Here is a 24117-nt window from a genome sequence, read left to right as displayed (position 1 = left end):
ATGTCCTGTGTAGAAAATGATGATTCTCCTCTGACTGCTTATGCAGTGAGAATCCACAGAAAAATAGTGGCTTGGGTTCTGCTCCCTTCTTTACTCTCCAGGAAAGGAAACAATTCAAAATCCCTTCCGTGAAAAAGAAAAGCCAAATCAAAAGTAGAGCCAGCTGGAAGATGATAAAGACCCAAAGAGCTCATATGCATATACATATATGCATATATTTATTTTTTACATAGCTATACACATGTATTTTTTGTTTTAGGTTGCTTCTATATAGACAGAATTGAGGCTTGTGACTAAAGAGTGAAACTTAATGCGAGCACGTTGTTCCTTGCCTGAGCATGTAGATTCATGCATCTGTGTTACAAAGGCTGGTATCACGAAACTGCCATTAGTTTTCAGGAATCTCTGCCTTCCAAAGGACCATTTTCCAGCTTTTGGCATATTTCATTTCATTCACTTTTCACTGCTGCGACGCAGCTGGTAGTATCTGATTGCCCAGACATTTCCTAACCACTGGAAGCTACTTAGAAACCAGATTTTTTTTTTTTTCATCTTATCACTTAATGATAAGAAGATGAAGCCCTACAGGTTATGCAAAATTTTGAAGGTATTTTTGTTTTGCTTCCTTTATAATCACAGGTCAGCTCTACATGACAGCCTGACCCCATGCTGTTTATGGGCCTTTGTACATCCAAACTGAGGAAACTTAAGGCTCTCCTGCAGCAGACTTTGCCTGCAGATGCCTATCTACAGGAAAGCCAGACATGTATAAATCAGTCCTGTCGTATTTTATTTGTATAAATATAACCCACATCCATCACAACACGTTGTAATAACTTAGGACAGCTTCAGTCAACAAAGCAATGTTTTTGTGTAGGCCAGAAAACATCAATGAAGTGAAGGTAGTGTATACGTTTATGTAGGTTCTGTTTGATGTAATACTACAACTCATATACCAATCTTCATCTCTGACCCTGACATTGCTTTAAAGAACACAAGATAAGAGTCAGGAGGTTAAAAACATCCGTGATGTAAAGTTGTGTCTACTGAAGAGTTTTGACAGTAATTTTTAGGTGTCATGGCCTCTAATTTGAACCACTTGTCAGGAGATACTACATGAATCCTAAGCAAGGATTATTTTTCTACAAGATTTTCTGATTAGTTTCTCAGTAATTCTTACCCAATGACCCCATTTTGAATGTTAAATAAGTTTTTGTTTTGCTTTTTTTTTTCTTTAAAGCTTCATGAAGTTACTCGTAGTACATAAAGCTTTATATAAGTTTATGTGCAAGCTATCCTTATCCTCTAATCACCAAAAATTTAAGTAACTTGCTGAATAATTTCCTGCTAGGACTGTTTCTCTGAATATGTTTTAAAACAAGCAAACAAACAATGTAATATCCTCCTTTTTTTTTGTTTAGGTAAGAAGCTGATCCAGAATTTAATATCCAAAACTCCTACGTATAATATATGTACATATACATAAAAGGCCGCTAGCATACAAAGAGAAACAGCTGTGTTGTTTGTTAGAAATGCAGAACAACTACACCTTCTTCTCGTTAAATTGCCCTGCATCAATGATGCTTTCTTTCAGCCATTTAGATTGCTAAAATCTATTTAAAAAGAAAATCCTGAATAATTTAAATGTTTGTTGATTGTTTGTTTTCATAGTTTCCACTTCCTAACAATAACATGCATACTCCTTGATGCTATTTTTCTAGCCTGGTTGGGTAACAAGGCCTTTCAGAATTACATTCCAGATATAGATAATCAGGTGCTCCAAGTTTATTCTTCTCTAATATTGTCTAACTTTTGCAGAAAAAAAAAAGGATAATTTGCTAGAATATAGAATATATTTTAAAACACCTTACTGATTGGAGTGGAGAAACTCAACGAAGTCACTAGTGGGAGATGAAAAGTGAGAGTCTTCAGCTTCACCCCTGCTGCTTAGGCAGAGGCATCCCCAAGACCACCCACAGAAACCGGGGAGTTTACTGGCAACCAGATTAGCTCAACAGGGGATTTTTAAAATTTTACTGATCTCCCTGTTGCTGGCTGCAGGCACCTAAAGTATCCTCATCTGTTTAAACGTCTTTGTGCACTTCAGCCCTGGTGTCCCTGCAGGTCTAGGAGAGGAACAAGTGTTTGCCATTGAGGCAGCAATGTGGTTCTGCCACTGTGCTACAACCTACAGATTCTGATTGAAAGCAAGCATATCTTTATATCCTTTAAACAGTGCTAGTAAGGATAACAATCAAGTCATAGGACCTAGAATACAGTAGGTCAAGAGGATCATATGCTCTTGGTGGCACATGGAATTGGGGGAAAAACATGTCCAAACTACAGCTACAGCTGCAACATTGGAAACAGGGGTGTCTTGGAGGCTCAGCCCCTTCTGTCTCAGCAAGAGAGAGCAAGGGAACAGGAAGGCTGTTCTGGTCACCAAAATGATATTCTGTTAAAATGGGGCATTTATATTTGCTTTGCCCATTTACTCTGATCACCCTTGTGCTGATTCTTGCAAAAAAAAATCAAATAGTTCGCCCAGCTACTTCTTTGACAAAAAATCTACTCCTGCACTTCTGATTTCAGCAATACTATGCTTACTAATTACGATTATTACTAATGTTGTTGGTAACACTTTGGGTATTTTTTCAGGTTTCTGCTTCCCCAGAGAATGAGGAATGGAAAACTTCATTTCTGGTCGTTTTGGAGAGCTCAAGACTTGCACAGAGAAGGAAGCTGCTCTGGGGACTCAGGTCACCCCTTCCCTCAGGTGGCCGAGCATCGTCTCCACTGAGTTAGCAACTGATCATTTAGCAAGCGTGAAAGCTTTTGATGCCCACCATGAGCTTAATCTATGTGCATGTGCATGTTCAAGCTCTTAGGACTGGACCCACCATGAATCAGTTGTCCCAGGGGATTTGTCCTATGTGTGGGCAAACCCATCTCAGCAAGCACTGGGGAGGAAATTGCAGCCCCTAACACAGGGCTGAGGCTGCCACTTGCCAGCTTAATGCTTGGAGCTATGCAGGGCCCTCCAAGCTGAGCACGTTTTTGCAAACAGAGGCCTGCAGGGGTTAGTCCTAACTGTTATTATCTTGAAATCACACCGTCAATAAGACTAAATGTCACACGAATATTTGCCTGACCTATTGTATAAATAAGATCTGCCATCAAACACAGAGATCACACACAGTTACTGGATTAAAAAAAAAACAATATAATTAATGTATAATGAAACAAAGCAAAAAACCTATATTAGATTGTCAAAGCACTTCATTACAGATGAAAGCAGAGCACCTCTCTTCACAAGCAACTGTTTGACTGCATTCATTAAATCACCAAGATCTTGACTTCTGTAGCAAAGCGATATGGAAGAGAATAAAATTTCTAGGGCTCACAGCTCACTGACTATGGGTCAGGGGTAAAAATAAGATAGTTACAGAAGGGAATTATTAGCTGTGTCAAAAGCTTCTCTCCCCTGAAATCTTTCTAACCAGGCATATGGAAAAAATGCCTAAATGGGTAATTATAAATTTAAACCTTTAATTTCACTTTTGTTGTTTTTGTTGCTGTTTTTGTTACAATTGGTCACACAATCACCAGGACATGTTTGTTTACAAAACACCTTCCCCCACACACAAAACCTTCTTTTTGATGCATTTTTCTATATTTTCATTTGAGAATGTAGCGTTCTACTTTTCCCCTCTGATTTCACAACTTCCTTGGCATCAAAGGTAACCAGTGAAAGACAGTGCTCCAGACTCATCATATGCAACGCATCCTTGTGAGAAACCAGAACAGCTCACCTGCCCCCTTTTAGCAAAAAGTGCTAAAGCACCAGTCTTTTTTCTATGTACATCCTTGTTGGTCAATGGTTTGATATAATATTTTATGATTCCATTAATTGCTCAGTGCTCTCTCAGCCAGGAAGTGTACTTTGAAGCCTCTTTTCCTAGACATTTTGCAAACTATTAACCTGACCTCTTTTCATCTCCCAATAATTTTGCCAGCAGTCCTGCTCATTCTTTCTTACCTTTATCCGAAAAAAAAACATTATCTTTTCATATTTAGAAAGTTGGTTTATTCTGCTTCCAAGAATAGGAACCCATTTGTTTTCCTGTGCTAAAGTAATGCAGTATTTCTTTTTCACCTTCATTATTGGTATCAAATTGATATTCTTAGAATAAGTAGAAGGTTCTTACACAAGATAAGTCTACAATAAGATGAAGAGCTGAAAGCAGAAGCCAGTTAGAAGAGGCCATGTTGAACTTAGAAAGGCTAAAATGAGGACATGGAAGGCAACAGAAGTGACCAAAATGGTGGCAAAGGTAAGGAGTATAAAAGACAAGATTTCACTACTTTTTCTCCCCCGAGAGTAATGAAGGATAACCCCTCCTTTTCCATTTCTTCAGTAAATATGAATTTTACGCAATCTAAGAAACAAAATATCACAATGCGAGATGGTGAGTCACTGAACTACAATGCAAGTTCAAGCTTCTTTTCTAATGAACTGGGCAAAGTAGAGCAGCTCTGACAAGTGGACACTGAAAAGCTCTGACTGAAAAAAAAAAAAAAAAAGTCTAGACATAGCAATTTCTGTCCTGTGGTACAGACTTGCTTTCAAGGTCCTATTTCACAGGAAAAGGAGATTTGGAATGAAGTCTCCTATTTCCCATTTAATTTTCTAGGCTATTTAAGCACCCATATAGTAATAAAACAGGTGAGCAATAGAGCTGAAGAATCTTTTCCTTCCTTCCTTCCTTCCTTCCTTCCTTCCTTCCTTCCTTCCTTCCTTCCTTCCTTCCTTCCTTCCTTCCTTCCTTCCTTCCTTCCTTCCTTCCTTCCTTCCTTCCTTCCTTCCTTCCTTCCTTCCTTCCTTCCTTCCTTCCTTCCTTCCTTCCTTCCTTCCTTCCTTCCTTCCTTCCTTCCTTCCTTCCTTCCTTCCTTCCTTCCTTCCTTCCTTCCTTCCTTCCTTCCTTCCTTCCTTCCTTCCTTCCTTCCTTCCTTCCTTCCTTCCTTCCTTCCTTCCTTCCTTCCTTCCTTCCTTCCTTCCTTCCTTCCTTCCTTCCTTCCTTCCTTCCTTCCTTCCTTCCTTCCTTCCTTCCTTCCTTCCTTCCTTCCTTCCTTCCTTCCTCCCTCCCTCCCTCCCTCCCTCCCTCCCTCCCTCCCTCCCTCCCTCCCTTTTTCTTTCTCTTACTCTTTTTCTCTTCATTCCCTCCTTCCTTCCTTCCTTCCTTTTTCTTTTCCTTTTCCTCTTTCCTTCTTTCCTTCTTTCCTTCTTTCCTTCTTTCCTTCTTTCCTCCTTTCCTCCTTTCCTTCTTTCTTTCTTTCTACATTTCTACATTTTTACATTTCTAGAATCAGAAATGTTGAGGAGCAAGCAGTTTTAATAGGCGTTGGTAACAGGAGCTGCAGCTGGAGCTAAGAGAGACCCTTGTACTTTTGTATCTTGTAGAACAAACTGCACCAAGCATGGAAACCGCTGAGTTGTTTATTATTCAGGCCTTTGTCTATAGAAGAAATGAAATTATGTTGTGATTTGCAGGGGGTGAACAAAATCTGTTTTTGTTTAAGAGTGTTGATTTTTTTCCACTTTTCTCTGTTATCCTGTTTTTCTGTTGTTCAACTACAATTGGTTCAGCTGAATCACCTATAGTAGTCACCCAGATGGACAGAGAGTGCCTAACTGTGTCAACAGTAGTGTTACCATTTCCTTTAGTGGGAACAAATCTGAGCTCATAAATCAAGGGTGAAGACATATCTGTCTCTTCCCTGTTCTTGGTACTGTTTTTTTGTTCTTCTCCATCCAATATCATGCTTAGTCACCATCAGCCGGTAGATTGTGTAATATCCATTCAGTAACAAATGTACTAAAAACAATTCCTGGGGTCAAGGTCATAGCTTAGCTTCTAAAGGAAAAATACTGTCCTAAAAGTGGACTCTTGGTGGGAAGGCTGTTCTGAATGTACAAACATGTTCTGTGTTACATTCGAAAGAGCAAAGCTGAAGAACCTGTTGTAATTCTTGCTTCACATGTGCCCATGCAGAAAATGGACTTTTTATGTGCTTATGTTTTTTTAAAAATGTGATGTCCTGGGGGCTAAGTTCTGATAAGCATCTAGTGTCTATATGATCTTTTCCAACTTCAGCTGCAGTTTGTATCTGGGCTCGCTAATGCAAAAAGTACTTCATTCTTTGGGAGTCTAGTTCCAATTAACATTAAGGGTTTTTTTTTTATTTTGTTTTGTTTTTTACACTCAGGTGATATTGCAGTGTATGCAATGTAATACTTGCATTGAATGCAAGTATGCATAAAGTAAATGCATATGGAGAGAGTTGCTATCCAAATAGTAATTCATGGTTGCTGCCACTAGAGGATGAACAGTATACACCATTGGAACTGGATGTTACTAGTGACTCTCTCTAAGCATATTTTTTCATATGTGTATATTGCAACAGAAAATGTGTCATTTGAAAGTCAACTAGAGAAAGCAAGGAAAGTGCAAACCCTGTAGAAAAAAAAATTCTTCCCCCCACGTGTAGATATAGCTACACGTGAAGCATAACAGCAGTTATGTCAGTTTCATATTCCCTGACATCCTGGCAATTAAAAATTAGAGGCATTTTTTTTTTGAGGGCATCTACATAATCATGGACTAGGGGATAACGTGTGGCTTAGCACTGTATGGATCTCATTGAAGTCACCTAGTCCTACAAATAACCAATAATAATGTTGTTGCTGTAGACAGCGTATCAGTCACATTTCAGCAGTGCCCTGGAAAGCCAGCTAAGTCTCCTCATATTTTCCTATAAATCATAGAAGAGCATTAGTGTGACTTTTTCAAAGTCATGAGGATCTGAATTACTGTGAGAGAGATGCTACAAAATATTTTTGCATTTCTTTTAAAACATTCTGCAAAGAAGGGTTTTCCGAAATCTTGAAAGCCATAAGTTCTGTGCATTCGCCTGCCTAATACAGCTTCAGGACTTACAAAGACCCAGTCAAAGTCAAATCTGTTTGAATACTCCAAGCAATTAGTTTCTCTCTGCTGAGGAAATCCTTTGGGACTTTGCTGGCACCAACTGGCTCCAGAAATTTGGCAGGGAGGCAGGCTTTTTGTTCCCTGTCAAACTCTCCCAGGGTTTACCCTGCTCTAAATCTCAGGAGGTTTTGCATTGTGATTGCCACAAACCTAATCACTTTCTAGATATTAATAGCTATATTCCCTGGATTTCTCCTTCATTTGACCTAGCAGCGTAGACCCCTGAGCAGGACATTCCCAGAAATTACATGTCTGGCTTGCTAGGAGCTGTGTCATGCTGTAAACAGACACAGCCTTTCTGCTTGCCTAGCACCAAGGGTAGAGGGGTCAGCCTAAGTACACAAAGGAACTTCAAGGTCTGACGAAGGAAATTAAGAGTATTGCTGGAAGACTGACGTCAAATGTTCGAGGGGGAGGCTCTGAAATTTGTCAAGGAATCTGGTTGGGAAGACTGGGCATAAAAGACAAATAAGGAAGGAAGCCACTTGAGGACAAATTGGAGAAGACTTTTGATGGAGATGCGTTAAGGCCGAGGACCTGGAAGGGCTTGGGCAGGAGCCAATAGTGGCTTTGAGAGGCGATTTAGGGAAAGAAGTGGCAGAAGACGAGGACTTTCTGAGACCAGGATGGAAAGCCTGAAGAAGGAACAAGTGGAACTTGGTATTTGGAATTGGTACATATAAACAGGAGACAGACTGGGTCATTTGGATTAAGTGTTGGGTCATGCAGCCAGGCTAATCTGTGCTTGTCCGAGGGGTAGAGGAGGGCTTTATGCTAACCTTGTAGTTGCCTGATCTTAGTTCAGCCTCTGGCACAAATCAGTGCTGCTGATGAAACTCCAGCAAACTCAGGGGAATAGCAGCACATCTGCAATCATTCCTATTTTATCTCAAGAGCATCTTGGGATCTACATCAGCCAGGAGCTCCCGGGTTGCCAGAGGAACCTGAGGATTCCAGGCAAGCAGCCAGGGCAATGCATACAAACAAATACCAGAACATTAACTGAACTTCAAGCCAAGCAAGTATGCCTTGGTTAGCGACCTGAGGGCAGCAACCCCCTGTTGCCAGGCTATCACAGAAAGCTGAGGATGCTCTCTTGAGAAACAAAGGAGAGTTTCATTTCAGGATTTTTTTAGTGAAAACATCCTAATGCCTCTTAAATCCTGGGAGAGGTAATAAAGCCACAACCCCACCTTGTACATGGGTTTTAGAACACAACAACACAACTCTTTATTGGTCAGCTTGTCTTTAAACATTGGTGTGGGTCATCTTTGGGCTTCGCTGCCATCTTGGGCAAAAGACATTAAAAGTTTCACGGAAATGCAGTGATTTTCCTTTTCCTTATTTGTAGCTTCGCTTGAACAGACCGTGACCTTAGCAGAGCCTGGTGCAAAAATATAGACCTGCCACAGGCTGCATAGTGCAGGTATTGGTGTGTGCAGATACACTGCCATCAGATCTACCCTAGGTCCCTGGTCCTGATGTCCCTTAAGTCACTTTGAAGCTCTAAGCTCTACCTTAAGTAACAGGCAGCAATAGGAACTAATATCAGTGCTATGCTTTTTGTCTTACTTCTCACCTGGTGCTTCACAGCAGACTGCTGCCAAGAGCTAAATACTGATTTTGCTAATGTGGACATCAGGAAGCCCTCCCTCACTTCTATCCCATGCTGCAGCTCAAACAAGAAAGAGAAAATGAAGAGCTCTTTGAAAGACACAGAAGAGCACGGAGTAAGAGCACGGGTGACAGTGTAGTGCACATGCAGTTCAGGGCTGGAGCAGATTCATTTAGAATCAACCCTTCCAAACAAACTGTTATTAATTAGTAATCTCCAGAGGCTGTCCTCCCTCCTTGGTGCCTCTCACTGTTTCCTCATCTCACCTGCTAGCAGCAAAAACATTCCTGATTGCATCAGTTTTGATTACTCTCTAGACGAGGAGATTCTCTGTTGACTAACAAGCATTATATCTGCCACAGCCACTAGGACAGCAGCCTTCCCTATTTGAAGAACATTGGCAATCCTAGAAGATGCAAGTACTGTATGAAAGAAGGTGCTTAGCAAGAGCTTTGGCAAGAGCCAGAGCCATTCTTGCACCATATTCCCCCTTCACTTTCTCATGCCAGGCCTTCAGCTGTTGTAGATTAACATTGCCCGCCTTGGGAAGGTATTCGTCAGTTTTTACCCGACACTTCCTAGTTTTAGGAGACAAAACAGAATCATGGAACACCAAGAAGGAGGAGGGGAGGAGGAAAGGAGAAAAAAAAAAAACATCAGCACTTTTTTTGTAAAAAAAAAAAGAGAAAATCTAACAAACACTATCATCTAGTCAGGTATGTGTTTTATTGGAACCAACCATTCCCACCAGAAGGATGTGGTAACATTCATTCCAAGGATAATTCAATCAAGCTTCTTCAATTGTAAGTTCATGTTCAATTGCTTCCTCAATATTTTTAAATTGGCGGAGCTCCCATTCTCTTTGCTTCTTCTTCTGTTATGGAGAAGAAAATATTGTTTAGCCAACCTAATCCACTCAGATATCACATGTTGAAACCAAAACAATAAAATAAATGCAACAAAAACATTAGGAATAAATCCAATTAGACTTGGGATGAAGATTCCAATTTATTTTAAGATAAGAAGTGTTTACTAGCAGAGCAGGTAGGTTTTCCTATGAGTTTCTAGGCTCCCCCCAACACATACCCAGACAAAGCAATATAACTACACTGAAATAGCAACAGATTTTAATGGCTTCACACTGATATTACAGCTTTAGAATATAATTTTGTCCTCTTTCCCCTATCTATGAGTCCTTGGCAATAACTGAAGCTGTAGAAATTTGAGAACTCATGCCAAAAAAAAAAAAAAAAAAAAAAAAAGAGAGAGAGAGAGAAACATAAAGGCCCTATAAAGTCTACTAAAATAAGCCTTCCCCAGAAAATGTTACACTGACCTAAGATCTGCATATCATTTGCAACAACACAGCAATTGTGATGCCAAAGAAATTGTACAAGAATGTAGATCCTTTGTTTCTCCATTTTTAATTGCTAGTATGAAAAACTTCTCAAGTTTATTAAAGCTAAAACATTAATTCTTCACATTCTTAAGCTTCTGTTAAAAAATATATCTTTTTTCCCCCCCACCAGTGTACATAACTGATCATGCAAGCTCACAAGGTGAAGCAGATACTGCTTTTAAAATTGCTTCCCACTCAGGCTGTGCTTAGAACTGATAGCACACAGTCCCGCCACTTATGTCCCGAGTCATACATTCGTGCTCTGTGGAAACTCAGTGCTAAAATTGTAGGACATGCTTTTTTAGACATGCCCATACTACTAGGAAGATCTGGATATATTCAACATTGTAGGAAGTAGTTTAGAAATTTCATAACAACAGGAACATAATTACCACAAGAGCTTTATCCATTCTCTTCTTTTTTGTTTTTGCTATTGGGGGATCTTTTATCCCTGGTATCCCAGTAACCAACCATAAAAGTGCACTCTTGGGAGCTGCTGCAACCTCCTCAGTTGCCTCAGAGGGAGCATTTGTTCCCACATTTAGGACAGTCTTCTTGCTTGGATCTTCAGCAGATTCATCTGAGGCCAGCACTGTTGAAAGTCTCCTGCTAGAAAATAAAGCCCAAGAACTTTGGCTTATCTCTTCATTTGATTCTTCTGAGTCAAAGACTACTGAAAGCCGTTTTGGGGACATAACTTGAGGGAAGTATGCTTCAACACGTATTGATGATACCCGCGCTAATGATTTGCTTGGAGCCAATTTTGGCATTGGGGATCCATAAAGTCTCTTAGTGGCATCTTGGTCCCTGATTGACTGATATGTCAGGTCTGTAAGAGATGGCATAGTTCTCGAGATTATTGAGTCCACTGGAGTGCTATGTTTCACCATTCTCTTCTTCAGAGATCTTTTAACATTTAGAAAGGAATCTTCTTCCTCTGACATCTCCAAGTCAGATTCTTTATCTTAACAAGATAAAAGAGAAAACTGGAATCTCTCACTTTGTGAACAGTGATGCAAGTGTAAGATACCTAACTATTAAAAAAAAAAAAAAACACCATTACATGAAATTTATTGTTTGTATAAATCAATATTCTTCAAGGCTTTAAAAGTCCTGCTGAAAATTGAACAATATAGGACAAGGACACACACACATCCACCACTTGCTCCTCTGCTAGCCTTCTGTAATGTGCTTTTTGGGTTGCAGCTGCTAACACTGGCTAGAAAACCAACTGCTGCATGCAGAAGGGATTAGCACAGGATAGGAAAAATGAAAGTCCTCTGAAAAGATGGGTGAGGAAGTTCTGGTTTCAGGCAAGAATTTCTTACTAAAAATTTATTTTCGTAAAACACGGGTCACAAACCACCTAATTGCTGCTTGACTTTGTTCTTATACTGTCCCTGACCTTGATCCTAACACTGCTGTTTTGCATGTTTCAATCTGAATCTACAACACCAGCAAGATTTTTTTTTGTTAAGGATTCTGCTAACTACTCTTAAGGTTAATAAAGAAAAGGAACTTGACTTTTTACAAGTGAAAAAGATTAATATATCCAGTAATATAGATATAGTTAATAGATATAGTTAAAAAGTCTTTAATTAAAGGACTGATTAAGTATTGCTAATAATTACTGAGCTCCTAAAGCTCATGAAGAAGGTAGTGACTTGTTAGTTTATTCAAAACCCCATAGATCAAAGGGCTTTAGCAGAGAAGCATTTGCGGAAATCAAAGACCTCCATTCTCTATGCCTCAGGAATGTCTTGCACCTGCTCAGGGTCTATGGGTTTAGCAGAGTTTCACACCCACTTTCAATTTCTAAAGAACACAGAGCAAATAAAATAATTAAGATCCTGTAAGCTCTTCAGTACAGCAAAACAGCCTGTGCATATTCAGGGCATGAATGGGAGGGGGAAGAGAGAAGAAAGAAAAACAAGAAAAAGAAACCTCCTTCTACTTCTCCCATTCTTTAATAGGAGAAGTCACAAGATAGCTTGTGTAATGCCTTATAAACAGCACTTCCAACCCAGAGCAGAGCCACTGCATTTTCTTCAACAGATTCCTCTCTCCCTGTTTTGCCAGGTTGACTTCACTTAGTCATTATTATAACTAAGTACAATGGCAGTACATTTGTATGAATAATATTAGAGAGAAGGAGTATAAGAAGGGTTCGCAACTTTTTTATTGATTTATACCTAAAACATTTCTCAACTGGATGTTTTAATGCCTCATCTTTACTCACTAATGAAAAGCCTAAGTCTTCCATTAAAATTATTTCTGTTTTTAAAGTTAACTTTTTAAGAAAATTTCCTGACAGAGCTTCTGATGGTAAAAATAAAATGCTTCTATCTTTTCACACCTCTTACAGAGCTGCAGAGACATGTGCATGTGAACAGCAAAGTTTTTCAGCTCTGCTGTTTCAGTAAGACTATTATAGATAAAGGAGGTGAAAAGTCTAAAGCAAAAGAAAAAAATGTAAACATTTAAGAACATTAAGCCTACAGCTGAAGAATGCATCTTGCAGCAGCTTTGACAAAACACAACAGCCTTACCACTCCTCCTAGATAGTCCTGATGTTCTTCACTTGTTCCCTAAATCTTAGGTGACTTGGCTTCAGCTGTTACTTCCATTCTTATAGCCTTGTAGTTTCCCAGCATCCTTTGCTGAAAAGAGTCCTTAAATGTCACCATTACCATTTTTGTAGAAGTTTCCCTAGGAGTGTTGCTAATGGAGCAGACTACTAAGTCTAGAATGAAATAATCATAGAGAGACAGGTTAGCGAGTGTATCTAAAAGCTACATTTATTGCTATTTAGTCTTTGCTGCTTCTTTCAGTCACAGAAATATATCTAGTGATTTATTGGCCTCACGTAGTTGCTTATGGCACATTGAGGATTTATCTGTCCCAAGACTGTTGTTGATATAATGTATCTGTTCCCATCCTGATTTTATTTTCTCGCCACTTCTCTTACCCTAAGCAAAAAAATGAGAAGGCAAATACTAAACCTGGCATGAAAAAATTTCTCCTTATAAGAAACAAAAGTAGTCAGAATAAATTGACAATTATTTTACCACATTATGAATTTCAGAGTGTTTACAGCTGATTGTGACAGAGTACCGGAATGGGTTGCCAAGAGAGTTTGTGGAGTCTCCTTCTCTCGAGATATTCAAAACCTGCTTGGATGTAATCCTGTGCCACGTGCTCCAGGTGACCCAGTGTGTGCAGGGGGGTTGGGCTAGATGATCTCTAGAGGTCCCTTCCAACCTTGACGATTCTATGATTCTGTGATTGTGGAAATGACAACATTCTGTCTTGAAGCAAGCAGTGCCCAAATACCAGCTCCTAGTTGATGACTACACCAGTCCGAAATGGTGTGGTTCAGGTGGAGGTCCACGGTCTTCATCAACAGAGACCTGAAGCTGGTCTGCATACAGTGCTGCTGAATTGACTATCTGGTCCCTGGTGAAGGGCAGCAGCAGCATATGTAAAAAGAGTTCTAAGAGAGCACAAAACATGGCCTGTAAACCTGCAAGATGTCGACTGACCAGGCAGACCTAGTTTCATAGCTGACCTGAAGCTGTAGAGCTTAAGGATCACGACAGGGTGACGGGCTGAGGTGATCTCAACAGGGTTTGAACTTGCAGTTTCAGTGAGTTTAGGCATTTCAGACCTAATCACAAGCCAACCTCTCTTGCCGTATTAATAATTGCACTATGAATAGAGAATTGGAGCTGCCAGTTGAAAAATTAGGAATAACAGGCTGTCAGTATATGGGATAAGTCACTAGTTTAAATTGTGTGCCCTCAAGGAGCTGAAAGAGAGCTTGAGAAATGGAGGCACTTTACAATCACATGGATTACACAAGTAAACATCCTGGAAATAGTCTGCCCAGGATAAGCTATTTATTTCCTAAACTCCCAGGAGAGGTCCCTACAGGAATATTTTGAGAACTAAACAAAAACTATTTTGAGATATTTGAGGCTGGGCAAAAAAAAAAAAAAAAAAAAAAAAATCCCTGCAGAAAAATTCTTAGTCCTTTATAAACATAGAAGAGTGTAGACCAGTCCTTACCTCATTTTGAATATTAGTAGCTGGTGAGCTTATGGCTTGGTGAGCAAAGCCACTAGGTCTGCAGTGCTGTACCTTGCAGAACATGGCATGCCAGTGCCTTATATAGCATGGAGTGGGGAGTGAGATCTTGTCACCATGTTGCAATGTTTGCACTGTTCATCATGTCAGTGGGACACACCATCGCCTCTTGCAGAAAGGCAGTGATGGAAATGATGTGGAGCACTGTAAACCCCCACGCAGAACTTTTTTGGTCGATCTGGGCAATGTTGACATCATTTCACTGAATGCTATCAAAAACTCCTGGCCATGACTTCAAGGCTTGAGTTTGCCCTTTGCCCTTGCTGCCAAGTTTGCCTTCGCTTTCTAGTACATGGTCTTCTTGGCATCTCCTGGTCCACCAGCACTTTATGTAACTATACCGTATCGGGCCAAGCCTCCTGCCTCTGTGCCTTTTCCTACAAGCCCTGTAGAAAAGAACCCTCCTCCCTCTCTTGTAAGTCCTTACTTGGTGCTTGTTCCAATTCCTTCGTGAACACTCTTAAGATACAAATGAAGAGTTTTGTGAGTGGTTTTCCCCTGTCATCCATGGCTATTCTTACGTCACACAAATTTAGTGTTTCATGATATTACAGGGGACAGGAAGGGCATAACCATCCAGAGATCAAAGAGAAAAGAATCCAAGGTAAATATAAACTCAGCAAACCAGCTGCAGTGTTGATATTACCTTCGCTTTGGGGGACTTGTAGTCTGGACATGAAATACCCAAACTCAGAGCTGAGTGGTGTCTTGCATGCTCCTTTTTAAGAAAGGACACAGCATGCATCTTCTCCTCATTGCATTTCGTTATGAAATATTCCCTTACTAAAATTACAGGCCTTGCAGTCTGTGGCATGGCCATCCTAGTCCTCTATGTATGAGTATTCTTTACCCTCATACATTGCATCAATAAGTCATGGGCCTGGCTCCAGCTGTTTGATCTTTGTTTATGTACCTTCTCCTCTTTTACTCTGCTGTGTGAGAGGGCACACAATTCCACCAATTTTATTATGCAGTGTCTGCATATTTTTTATCCAGCTTCCTGCTGCTTTATGTTTATGCCTTAAAGGATTGTTTTGCTGATCTCATTTTGGATGATAACTTCATCTCCCATTTAAAATTGGTTTCAAAAATACAAAACCCCACATAGTAAATGATTTAAATGTCTCCAGTGTCTTTCTCTTGTGGGAAGCATTAATTCTTAATATTCTTCCAAAACCAACAAGAGTGGGGAAAACAAAAGAAAACTTTTTTTTTTTTTCCCCAATTGTAATCCTTTCATTCCAAATCAAATGTACATATTCATTTCAGGAATATGGGAGTCTGCAATGCCTATGTAGCTTCATATAGAAAAGGACAAAACTGGAATTATTTATCAGTATACCAAGGAATAGCATACATTGCCATAGATCACCATTTCCCTTAGTGCTCTGCCCTCACCTGAGAAACCACCTTTCTTCAATTGCTGGTCCATTCATTGCTTGTTTTCCAACTCTGATGGTGCTACCAACCAGTGCTTTCCTGGAGAGAACTTGGTACATTGGATGCTGAAGTGATCCTCTGTGCCTTTGCGTCTCTAACATACTGTATTGAATTAGCTTGGGAAGGCAAGTGTAGTTTTGAGTTGTGTACAGTCTTGCCTTGTATTAGTCCGAAGTCTGCCTTTCCTGCCACTCTTGCTACTATGCCAATGGCTTTTGGTGCAAAGGGTGATTCCACAGGTAGTACAGAATGGACAGTGGGAAAAAGCACTGTTAAGTGAAACTTGGCAATCTGCTCTGTCCGATGAGTCACGATGGGATAATCATTGTATGTGGAAGGGAAAGGAGGAAGAGCCAGAAGAATAAAAGCGTGCATGTGTGAAGGGGAAAGAAGACAAAAATGAGGAAAGAGAAAAATGTTTTTCAGGATTTACAGGCATACAGAAAGGATAAATCAGAGGAAAGACTAAAGGAATGGACGAAGAAGGAAAAAATAAAGGAAAGGCAATTAAAATGTCTTTCCTAAATGGTTTAGATGACCTAAGCCTAGATTATTAGTTGTTTATGGAAGAAAATTCCACTGAGATGCCAATCCAGTTGAAATGTTAATATCTTCTGTCTTGTTTTGTGTACAGTCAAATCAAATAGGAACACTCTAAGAATGTCAGTCAGATTGAACTGCCCAGTGAAAGTAGAAGCAGAACATCTAATTTGTGGATACCAAGGTTGAAAGCAGCAGGGAGATTCAGCATGAGCTAATGTCTATGTTTTTTATGGTTTTATTGCCTGTCTTAACAACTGCAATGTTAAGAAACATTGAGCCATGTGAAAGGAGCAGTGCTTTCATCCCAGCAATCTGCAGGTTCCTTAGGCAGCTGTAGATGTTGCAAGGGGAGTCGAGTTCTCCTTGTGGCATTAGTTTCTCTACATGTATAAAGCTGCACATAGGGGCATAGAAGTGTCATTTTTCAAAAGTCTTTTAGGACTTCGTTTCTATTTACTTAAGTAAAAATTACATACCTAGATACTACTGCAAATCCTGAGATCTGTGGTAGGGTATACAATAGGGATGGATATTTTGTATGTGCACTTGGAAGACACTTTGCTGAATCCTTTGGAAGCCAAGGGGAGTTAAGCAAGCTCTGAACTTTTCAATGCTTGAAAAGTATCTCTATACATTTTAGCTCTTGTGCACTAACATCTTAAAAGTTTGGGTCATTTGTAAAGTTTTTCACAGTCAGCAGAAAGCTGAATTATGATTTTATATCATCAGTGAAGCAAATAATATTACTTATATCCGTAGCAGGGAAACAGTACCTTTGGGTCTGTAGGAACAGTCTCCATTTCTGGCCAGAGACAGAGCTGTATGTCAGTGGCTCTGTGGCTATGCTGTTCAGGAACAGATTTAATTGTGATACAATTTCCACTCCTGTCATAGGTGCATCTCTTAAACAGCCTGTGGGGGGTTGGGGGAGGGGGTGGAGGAGGAGCTTTAGGGAATTCTAGACAGATGGCTTGGTGATTTTGTGAGATAACCAGAAAAAAAAAAAAAAAAAAAAAACAGCTCTGACCTAGCAGCATATTGAGTTGGGGCTTGTGTTTAAGGTTACATAGTTCCACTTACTTTGGGTAGCGTACTCCTGCCATGGCAAAGACTGTCTAGATGGACAGCAAATCTGATTTTGAATGCTCAGACAGACAGTTGTGATACCCTAATTAGATTTTGTGGCTGCTCAGAAAGTCAAAACCTTATTTAAATATCTTAGTCTCCTTCTAGGTTGGTGATAGAAAATCAAGGGAATTTGAGTCTTTGCCTTTGAACCATTGCAAATGTCCTTAAGTTCTTTCAGTTTAGACATTGAAGACTTTCCTCTAGGTGCACCAATTGCAGAGAACAGAAGTTGGCATTCTGCTAGTAATTTTTTTTTCTGCTTTAATATAGCATTAAGACTGAGTAAACAAAACTCTGGAGGAATGCACCTTTACCTGTGTGTTTTAGCTCTCACCTGGAGAGTATCAGAATTCAGAGGCAAGGACAGAAATTTCTGTGGCTTCTGCAGGGCCCAGGTCTCCCATCAGACAGAGTGCTTGGCATTCATTTGAGAGGAGGACCGAGTTGTAAATATTTAAAGATGCTGCTATTTTCTAATTTAAAATCTCGAGGACATTAGAATTTGTTGACTGTTCTGGTTAAACAAGATTATAATAGACAAGTAGCCTTTCTGAAAACTTTCCAGGGAATGCCAAGTCCCTTTTTTTTATCCAGAGGGCTGTCTGATTAATATTTGACTTTGAAAAGTCTAATTACCTCAGTGGTAAGAAACTAGGTACACTTTAATAGCCATAGAGGTCATTAACCTTTATAAAATCAATGTACCACCATCTGCCTTTGTAATTACGTAAGCCTAAGCTTACCCACTTCAGTCTTCAGAATGCCATGATGTGTCCTCTCTCCATGTTGTTTATTCACTAGACGGTATCCTATACACTTTCTACGTGTTTCTACACTCCAGAGGTCAATCTGAGTTAATATTCAACAGGGACCTTTCTTCACTAAGTTGCTGTGTGTTTTCTGATATGACTGTTCCTTTCTATTATGTTGCCAGTGCTGCTGTGGAGCACAGAGTATTATTGCCAAAGTTCAATAAACATACAGAGTAACTACAGAGTTTGGGGGAAAACAGTCAACGATGCTTTCATGACCTTTGGCAACAGCGTGAGCACAGTTTGGCTAATGCCAAACAAATGTCTAATTTCAAATCTCTCAGCCACCAAAAAATGATGGATTTGCTTTACTTTATTACATCTAATAATAAACAAAAATGCTGTGACTGTGCAGTGCCGTAGCGTGGCCAGACTGAGTGTAGTCCTGTGCAGGAAGTCAGGCCAGATGACTATCAATGCGTCTTTCTTGCCTTATTAGAATCACTCAGACAAATCCCCAGGTGGTCTGAGATAGGCGAATTCCAATTGAAGTTACTGGAGTCACCCCAGCTCAGGGAAGCGGAGCAGTTGTGATTGGGAAGCTCTTCCACTACGTCTGCGGCAGTGGAGTAATCGATATGGGATATGGACCCTATGAAAGTGGTCATTGGCATCTCCACACCATGCCTACTAAATGAAAGGGTAACCATTCATGATAGTCATGACTATTTCTTCATTACTAGCTCGTTCTCCTTTTTCATCGCTAGCTTGTTCTGGCTAAATCTAGCAAGAGCAGACTAATGTCTCGTTGTAAGTATAGAAACAACAGAAACAGAGGCAGCTTATATTAGAGCAACATTAAGTGTGTCCTTTCTCTTTTCTCTGGGCCTTCAGCCTGAAAATGTATTCAAACTATGGAAGTCTATGCAGCAGATAGCAGGAATAATCTGCAGAGGACTGGATGTTTCAAATTAGACTAGGACTCCTATGCAGCCTGGCCATACCTTCAACTCCCCATCCTCAATGTTCTCTCCACAGTTCAGTGAGTTTAGGGACAGCCAGAATTGTCACAGATAATTTCCACTACATGGCTCCCTTTCCAGCTATGGCTTTTTTTTTTTTTTTTTCCCATCAGAACAGCCCAGACCAGAATAAGGCCTGTGACTGGTACCTGTATAATTATTTCATTTCACTATACTGCAGCACATCATGTTCCACAAGCAGGAATAGCAAAGTGGATGACCTACTGACTTAGGAAACTGCTGAAAACTGGAATGCTTCAACACAGATAAAATGGCAATGCACCAATAGTGCCTCGACAATGTACACCGTGTTCTAATTCTCCATTCTTCCCTTCTCTTTATTGCCAAATAACAATAAACCGTTCCAGAAGCTGCTTTTCTATAGTATAAACTGCCCCCGACTGAAACGGGCTTTCTTGTCCAAAATCGTTACCAGTGGATATGAGCAACCCACTGTTGACAGTACTAATTATTTAAGCAATACAAATTCTCATGGTGTGTGGTTTGGTCTCTGAAGTGATTTAGCTGTGTTTAGCTGTGTAATGGGGCATGACTGAAAACTGTTTCGAAGTACCTGACCAGAGCCATTAATCCTAAATTTACACAAAGCATCTCATTACGATACCTATGTATGTGTGTATGCATATGCATTAGATATAAATAGCTATATGAGTATTTATACACATACAATCTCCTGAAATAACACAGTGAGATTGGAACATTTTAATAGTAAGAAAAAGACATAGAATACCAACATGACAGAATAGGTTCATTTATTGTGTATAAAGGGCAGATTTTGAGCTAATTTAATTTATGGCTTTAGTCCTTCTGGCTTCAACAGAGCATTTCTGAAGATCTGGCACACTGTCTTCCACAGAGGAAGGGGAGGCTCAAAAATGACTGTATAAGGGCACAGATGACTCTTCTCAGTGGTGTTAGTGTAACCCAAGAAGAGGTTAATCACATTCACTGTTATTGTACTAATTCTATCCAAGCCACGCTGTGCTCTCTAACCTGCAAGAGAAACAGCTGGGGAGCTGTCGTCCAGCATTTGGAATGAAAAGCCTTGCATCTGAGCCCAGGCTGTTTTCCATTGCAAGGGACTCTGTATTTCCAAGTTATCTCAGGGCATATCTGCATGGACAGGGGTGATGGTCCCAAGCACCTCTGCTTTTGCTCTGAGCTGGCCAGATGGGAGTCTGCTGTGATCTGGAAACAGCACAATCAAATTAATTTGGTCCTGCACTCTAGCTTACAGGCTTCCTTGAGGGACATGCTACCTGCTATATCTTTAGCAGTTTTCAAACCCATTTTAAACTAATCTATGCAATTTTGCATGTAGTCCTGTTTTTTATCTTCTTGCATTATTTGCTTGATGTGAGCTGCCTCTCTGGTCTAACACATCTACATAACTGCCTCATGTAGGTCAATTACAGCTGGCCTGGGGAAAAGGAGAGAGACTGAGCTTCCACTTCCCTTCTGGTTTCCGTGGCCAGCTTTAGCACATGTTTACTTTCCTCTCTTGCACAATGGATGGAGTATTTGGCCCCCTGACAGCTTCCTGTGCAGTCAATGCAAAGAAGTCCAAATGACTCAAAAGGCAGCTGGACTGGCCCCATAAGGTTCTTCGGTCCAAGGCAATTGTGAAAGTAAAATTGCAGTGTTTCTAGATACATATTCTTGAATCTTAAAAGCATCCTTTTGGATCCTCTGAAAGGCAGCTTAGTATAAAGTAATGAATACAACTTGGTAAGAAACAAACAAACAAACAAAAAACCCAGTCAGCTTTTTACTCAAGCAGATCTTTTTCCTTTATTTTTAATTAGATTTCAGAAATTATAATAGTGCAAACACTCAGTATAAAAGTTGCAATAAGAAATTTACATTCACATTTAACATTTCAGTCCATTCACTTTTTAACAAAAAATAGGACAAATATTCAATTGCTCTTCTCAATTTAACAATCCTGAAAAAGACTGGAAGATACTCTACAATATTCTATTTACATAAAAATAGACCCGTATTATTAATGCAAATCATTAGAAGTTACCCAGTGTTAAGTTATTGTATTATACTGTTTATATCACACACACAATATATATATATGCATATATATTAGTGTGTGTGCATGTGTGTATGTGTAGCTATATAGATATAAAAATATTTATAGGTGTCAGTGGACTACAAGAGTTGGAAAAATGACAGCTTCACTTACTATCTTATTCCTTAAAGCTAGGGCTATTCATTTTATTCACCTATGTAGATGTTTCTATTATGATACTGTAGACCTCTTTCTGGACCCTTTGAAGTCAGCGGCAACACCCCATTTGACATCAGTGATAGAAGAACAGACCTTGAAATAAGGCCAGATCTAACATTCATTGAAGTTAATGTTTTCATCAACCTTACTTGGCTTTAAATAGAGCAAAAGATCCTCTGAAATCTCTTATGCCAATTAAATAAAGATAAAAGTAGTACATTTGGTTTCCCTCTGAAGGAATGGACTATCTCTGCCTGATGCAATCGAAGTCTAACTCAGAAATTCAAGTTAGTTTGGAAGCAATATAGAGTTTATTGCAAACATCTGCAGGTTAAGCAGCTGACAGGATTCCTCTAACATGATCTTCTTTCTGAATTAACTCAATTAAACCAACCTCATAAAACTCCAAAACTGTACAGTCAAGTATCTGTCTTTACTTTTTGGATAAAAATGCAGTATCAAGACACAGACTAAGTGATAACCCTTAAAATGGGTTTGCACATATTTTGTGAGAACACTCATACATGCAGCTAAATAACTATTTAACATGATTTAGATTTCTTTTCCCTTATATTCTTTGATTTTTTTTTAATTTTATGCTTGGCAACCATGTGATGGAGGACCTACAGACATGCCTGAGCAGATGGTTGCACCCTGAAACAGATGTGCAAGGGAGCTGAAAAACTGAGGTGAGTGAGGGACAGCAGTACCACAGCTACTTCTCAGCAAGTTATGCAGTCTTTTTGAGCTGCAAGTCATATTTTAATGTCAGGAGCAGAATGATATTGTGTTAAGAAGCAGGCATGCATGTCAAGCTCTTTTTTATTGTCTTCGTACTATGGTGTTTATTGAAATTACGTATTTTTAAATATTTCTAGGATGCTTGAAATTATGGTACTATCATTTGCAGGCAGACCAATTTTCATTGCAGAACACCTTTTTATCTGTTTTGCTACCTTAGTGTTTTCAGTTAACAGATCAGACAAATGATTAACATCACGGATCAGAGAAACCTTATTTCCAAGAAGAAGCTGTGAACATATACCACTAGGGCAAAAATTAGCTTCCTGATGCCTGGCAGCATAAGGACGAACAAGCAAGCCAAAACCCTTGGCAGCACAAGATGTAGTGGCAAGGGTTTGAAGAGTTGGGTCAAATTTGGTCTAGCCCACTGAAATTTAGGTATCTGTGCATTACTAGCATTTGGCACCACTATTCTAATTCTGAGTAAAGCCCAAAGATTTGCTAATATGCAGATATTAGCAGTAATATATGCTAATATTATATAAAACTCTATGAAGAGTCAAGTAATTCTATAGAATTTGATCTTTTTATAATTCCACTGAAAATAGTGCCCCTACACTAGATTTCTCTATCTAGGATTAAATTACTGTAGAAATAACTGTCATTGGACTCTGCCTTTTAGAGCAGTATCAATGAAAGCACTACTTTCTTTCCTACTGCATTCAGATTTTCCAAAGCTACCTCTGTGTAGCAATCAGCTGCTTGGATGCCAAAACAGAAAATCATGATTTGCTTTGTCTAAATCCTCAGAATTCGGAGCAAGTCACAATACTGCTTTATGCTTTTCCTTTCAAATGAAGGCAAATAGAACTGGAGTTCTGAATGCAGAAGGATTTGTACTGTGGCTTTTTTTTTTTAATAGTAATTATCATTATGCAATTTTATCATCAGGCAGGCAGTCCATCCTTATCTACATTTAACTGAAACTTCCTGATGCATCACTCTAATGCCTTTTAAAATGTAAAAACAGATAACAGAGTGAAATCCCCTACACTACTTCCATGTACCAGCTTGAATTTCTCACAACTGATGCTACCACCACTGACAGGTCTAGGATCAAAGTAGCAGGTCAGGCACTTGAATGGTAAGACATAAAAGCATGCACAACTGCAAGAATTAAAGCACACCTCGCCCTTGCCCACAAGGAGAACTGTTAGCTGTTTTACCACCAGCTACAAGCTATGGATAAACATTCTGGATTTTTTTTTAACCACCATGTTTTATAACACTGCTCTTGAGACGAGGGGTGCCAGCTCTTTCAAGAGGAGCTCCAAGATACCTGGCTAGATTTTCTGCAAAACTCAGCTCACTGTGTACACTGAGTTTTTTAGGAAAAAAAAAAAATCTGTTCTTATTTGGCTTGGAGCCACGTGCGCCTGCGCATGGCCTCCCTCCACGGACACTTAGATCACCCCTTGCACTGGTACAGCTGCACTGGTAGTAAACCAAAGTGGGAAAGGAAGTGGTAAAAGAATTTCACAGTGATGCAGCACTGTTCATTTCTTCAGTTTTATGCTTGTGTGACATGTTCAATGCCACAGGAGGCATAAAACGGGGATCCCGAGATAAAGACGCCGATCCTCCAGCAGGCAGTAAGGCACAAGCAAAGCCAAGTCCCTTCAGCACATTGGCTACATCTATTAACTAACACTAGTTCAGACTTCACAATGCCTCCCTGTGATTAGAAAAGAGGCATCAGAGATAACAATCCCCAACCTTTATTAACGATTTTGTCTGGAAGCCTCAATGCAGTTCACTGAGAGATCTTGAACACTACTGGAAAGATAAACAGACATGAAAACTCAGAAATCCAGCCATGCGCGTAAGCACAAGCTTAGATTTTGCTGCACTAGGGATCTGGATGAGTACTTTGCCAGTTCGGATGCTCAAGGCCTGCCCTGTGCCACTGGGAGCTTTGCAACTGACTTCAGGAGGAGTGCTGTGTTTAAACTTTTGCCT

At 39.8% G+C, this 24117-nt stretch overlaps 1 protein-coding gene across 1 annotated transcript; it reads right to left on the bottom strand.

Moving 5' to 3' along the window:
• Nucleotides 1-9370: 9370 nt before the first annotated feature.
• Nucleotides 9371-11086, bottom strand: CCDC201 (coiled-coil domain containing 201). The gene is made up of 2 exons (XM_088522375.1): nt 10456-11086; nt 9371-9538 (listed from the first exon to the last, which is right to left on the bottom strand). Exons 1-2 carry the CDS (start codon nt 11005-11007, stop codon nt 9452-9454), a joined length of 639 nt encoding a protein of 212 aa, XP_088378501.1. The 5' UTR covers nt 11008-11086; the 3' UTR covers nt 9371-9451.
• Nucleotides 11087-24117: the final 13031 nt, after the last annotated feature.

The sequence above is a fragment of the Tinamus guttatus genome, unplaced genomic scaffold, assembly GCF_059628265.1.
Source record: "Tinamus guttatus ecotype Peru unplaced genomic scaffold, ASM5962826v1 Tinamus_guttatus_pri_ptg000151l, whole genome shotgun sequence".
Classification (NCBI taxonomy): domain Eukaryota; kingdom Metazoa; phylum Chordata; class Aves; order Tinamiformes; family Tinamidae; genus Tinamus; species Tinamus guttatus.
This window is presented reverse-complemented; position numbering and strand designations above follow the sequence as displayed.

What these genes read in the sequence shown, in the direction of transcription:
- CCDC201 (XM_088522375.1), bottom strand. Translation starts at nt 11,007, where the DNA reads ATGTCAGAGGAAGAAGATTCCTTTCTAAATGTTAAAAGATCTCTGAAG. An exon ending in GAATGGATAAAGCTCTTGTG is followed by an intron (nt 9,539 to 10,455) that starts GTAATTATGTTC and finishes TCTCCATAACAG; the next exon opens with AAGAAGAAGCAAAGAGAATG.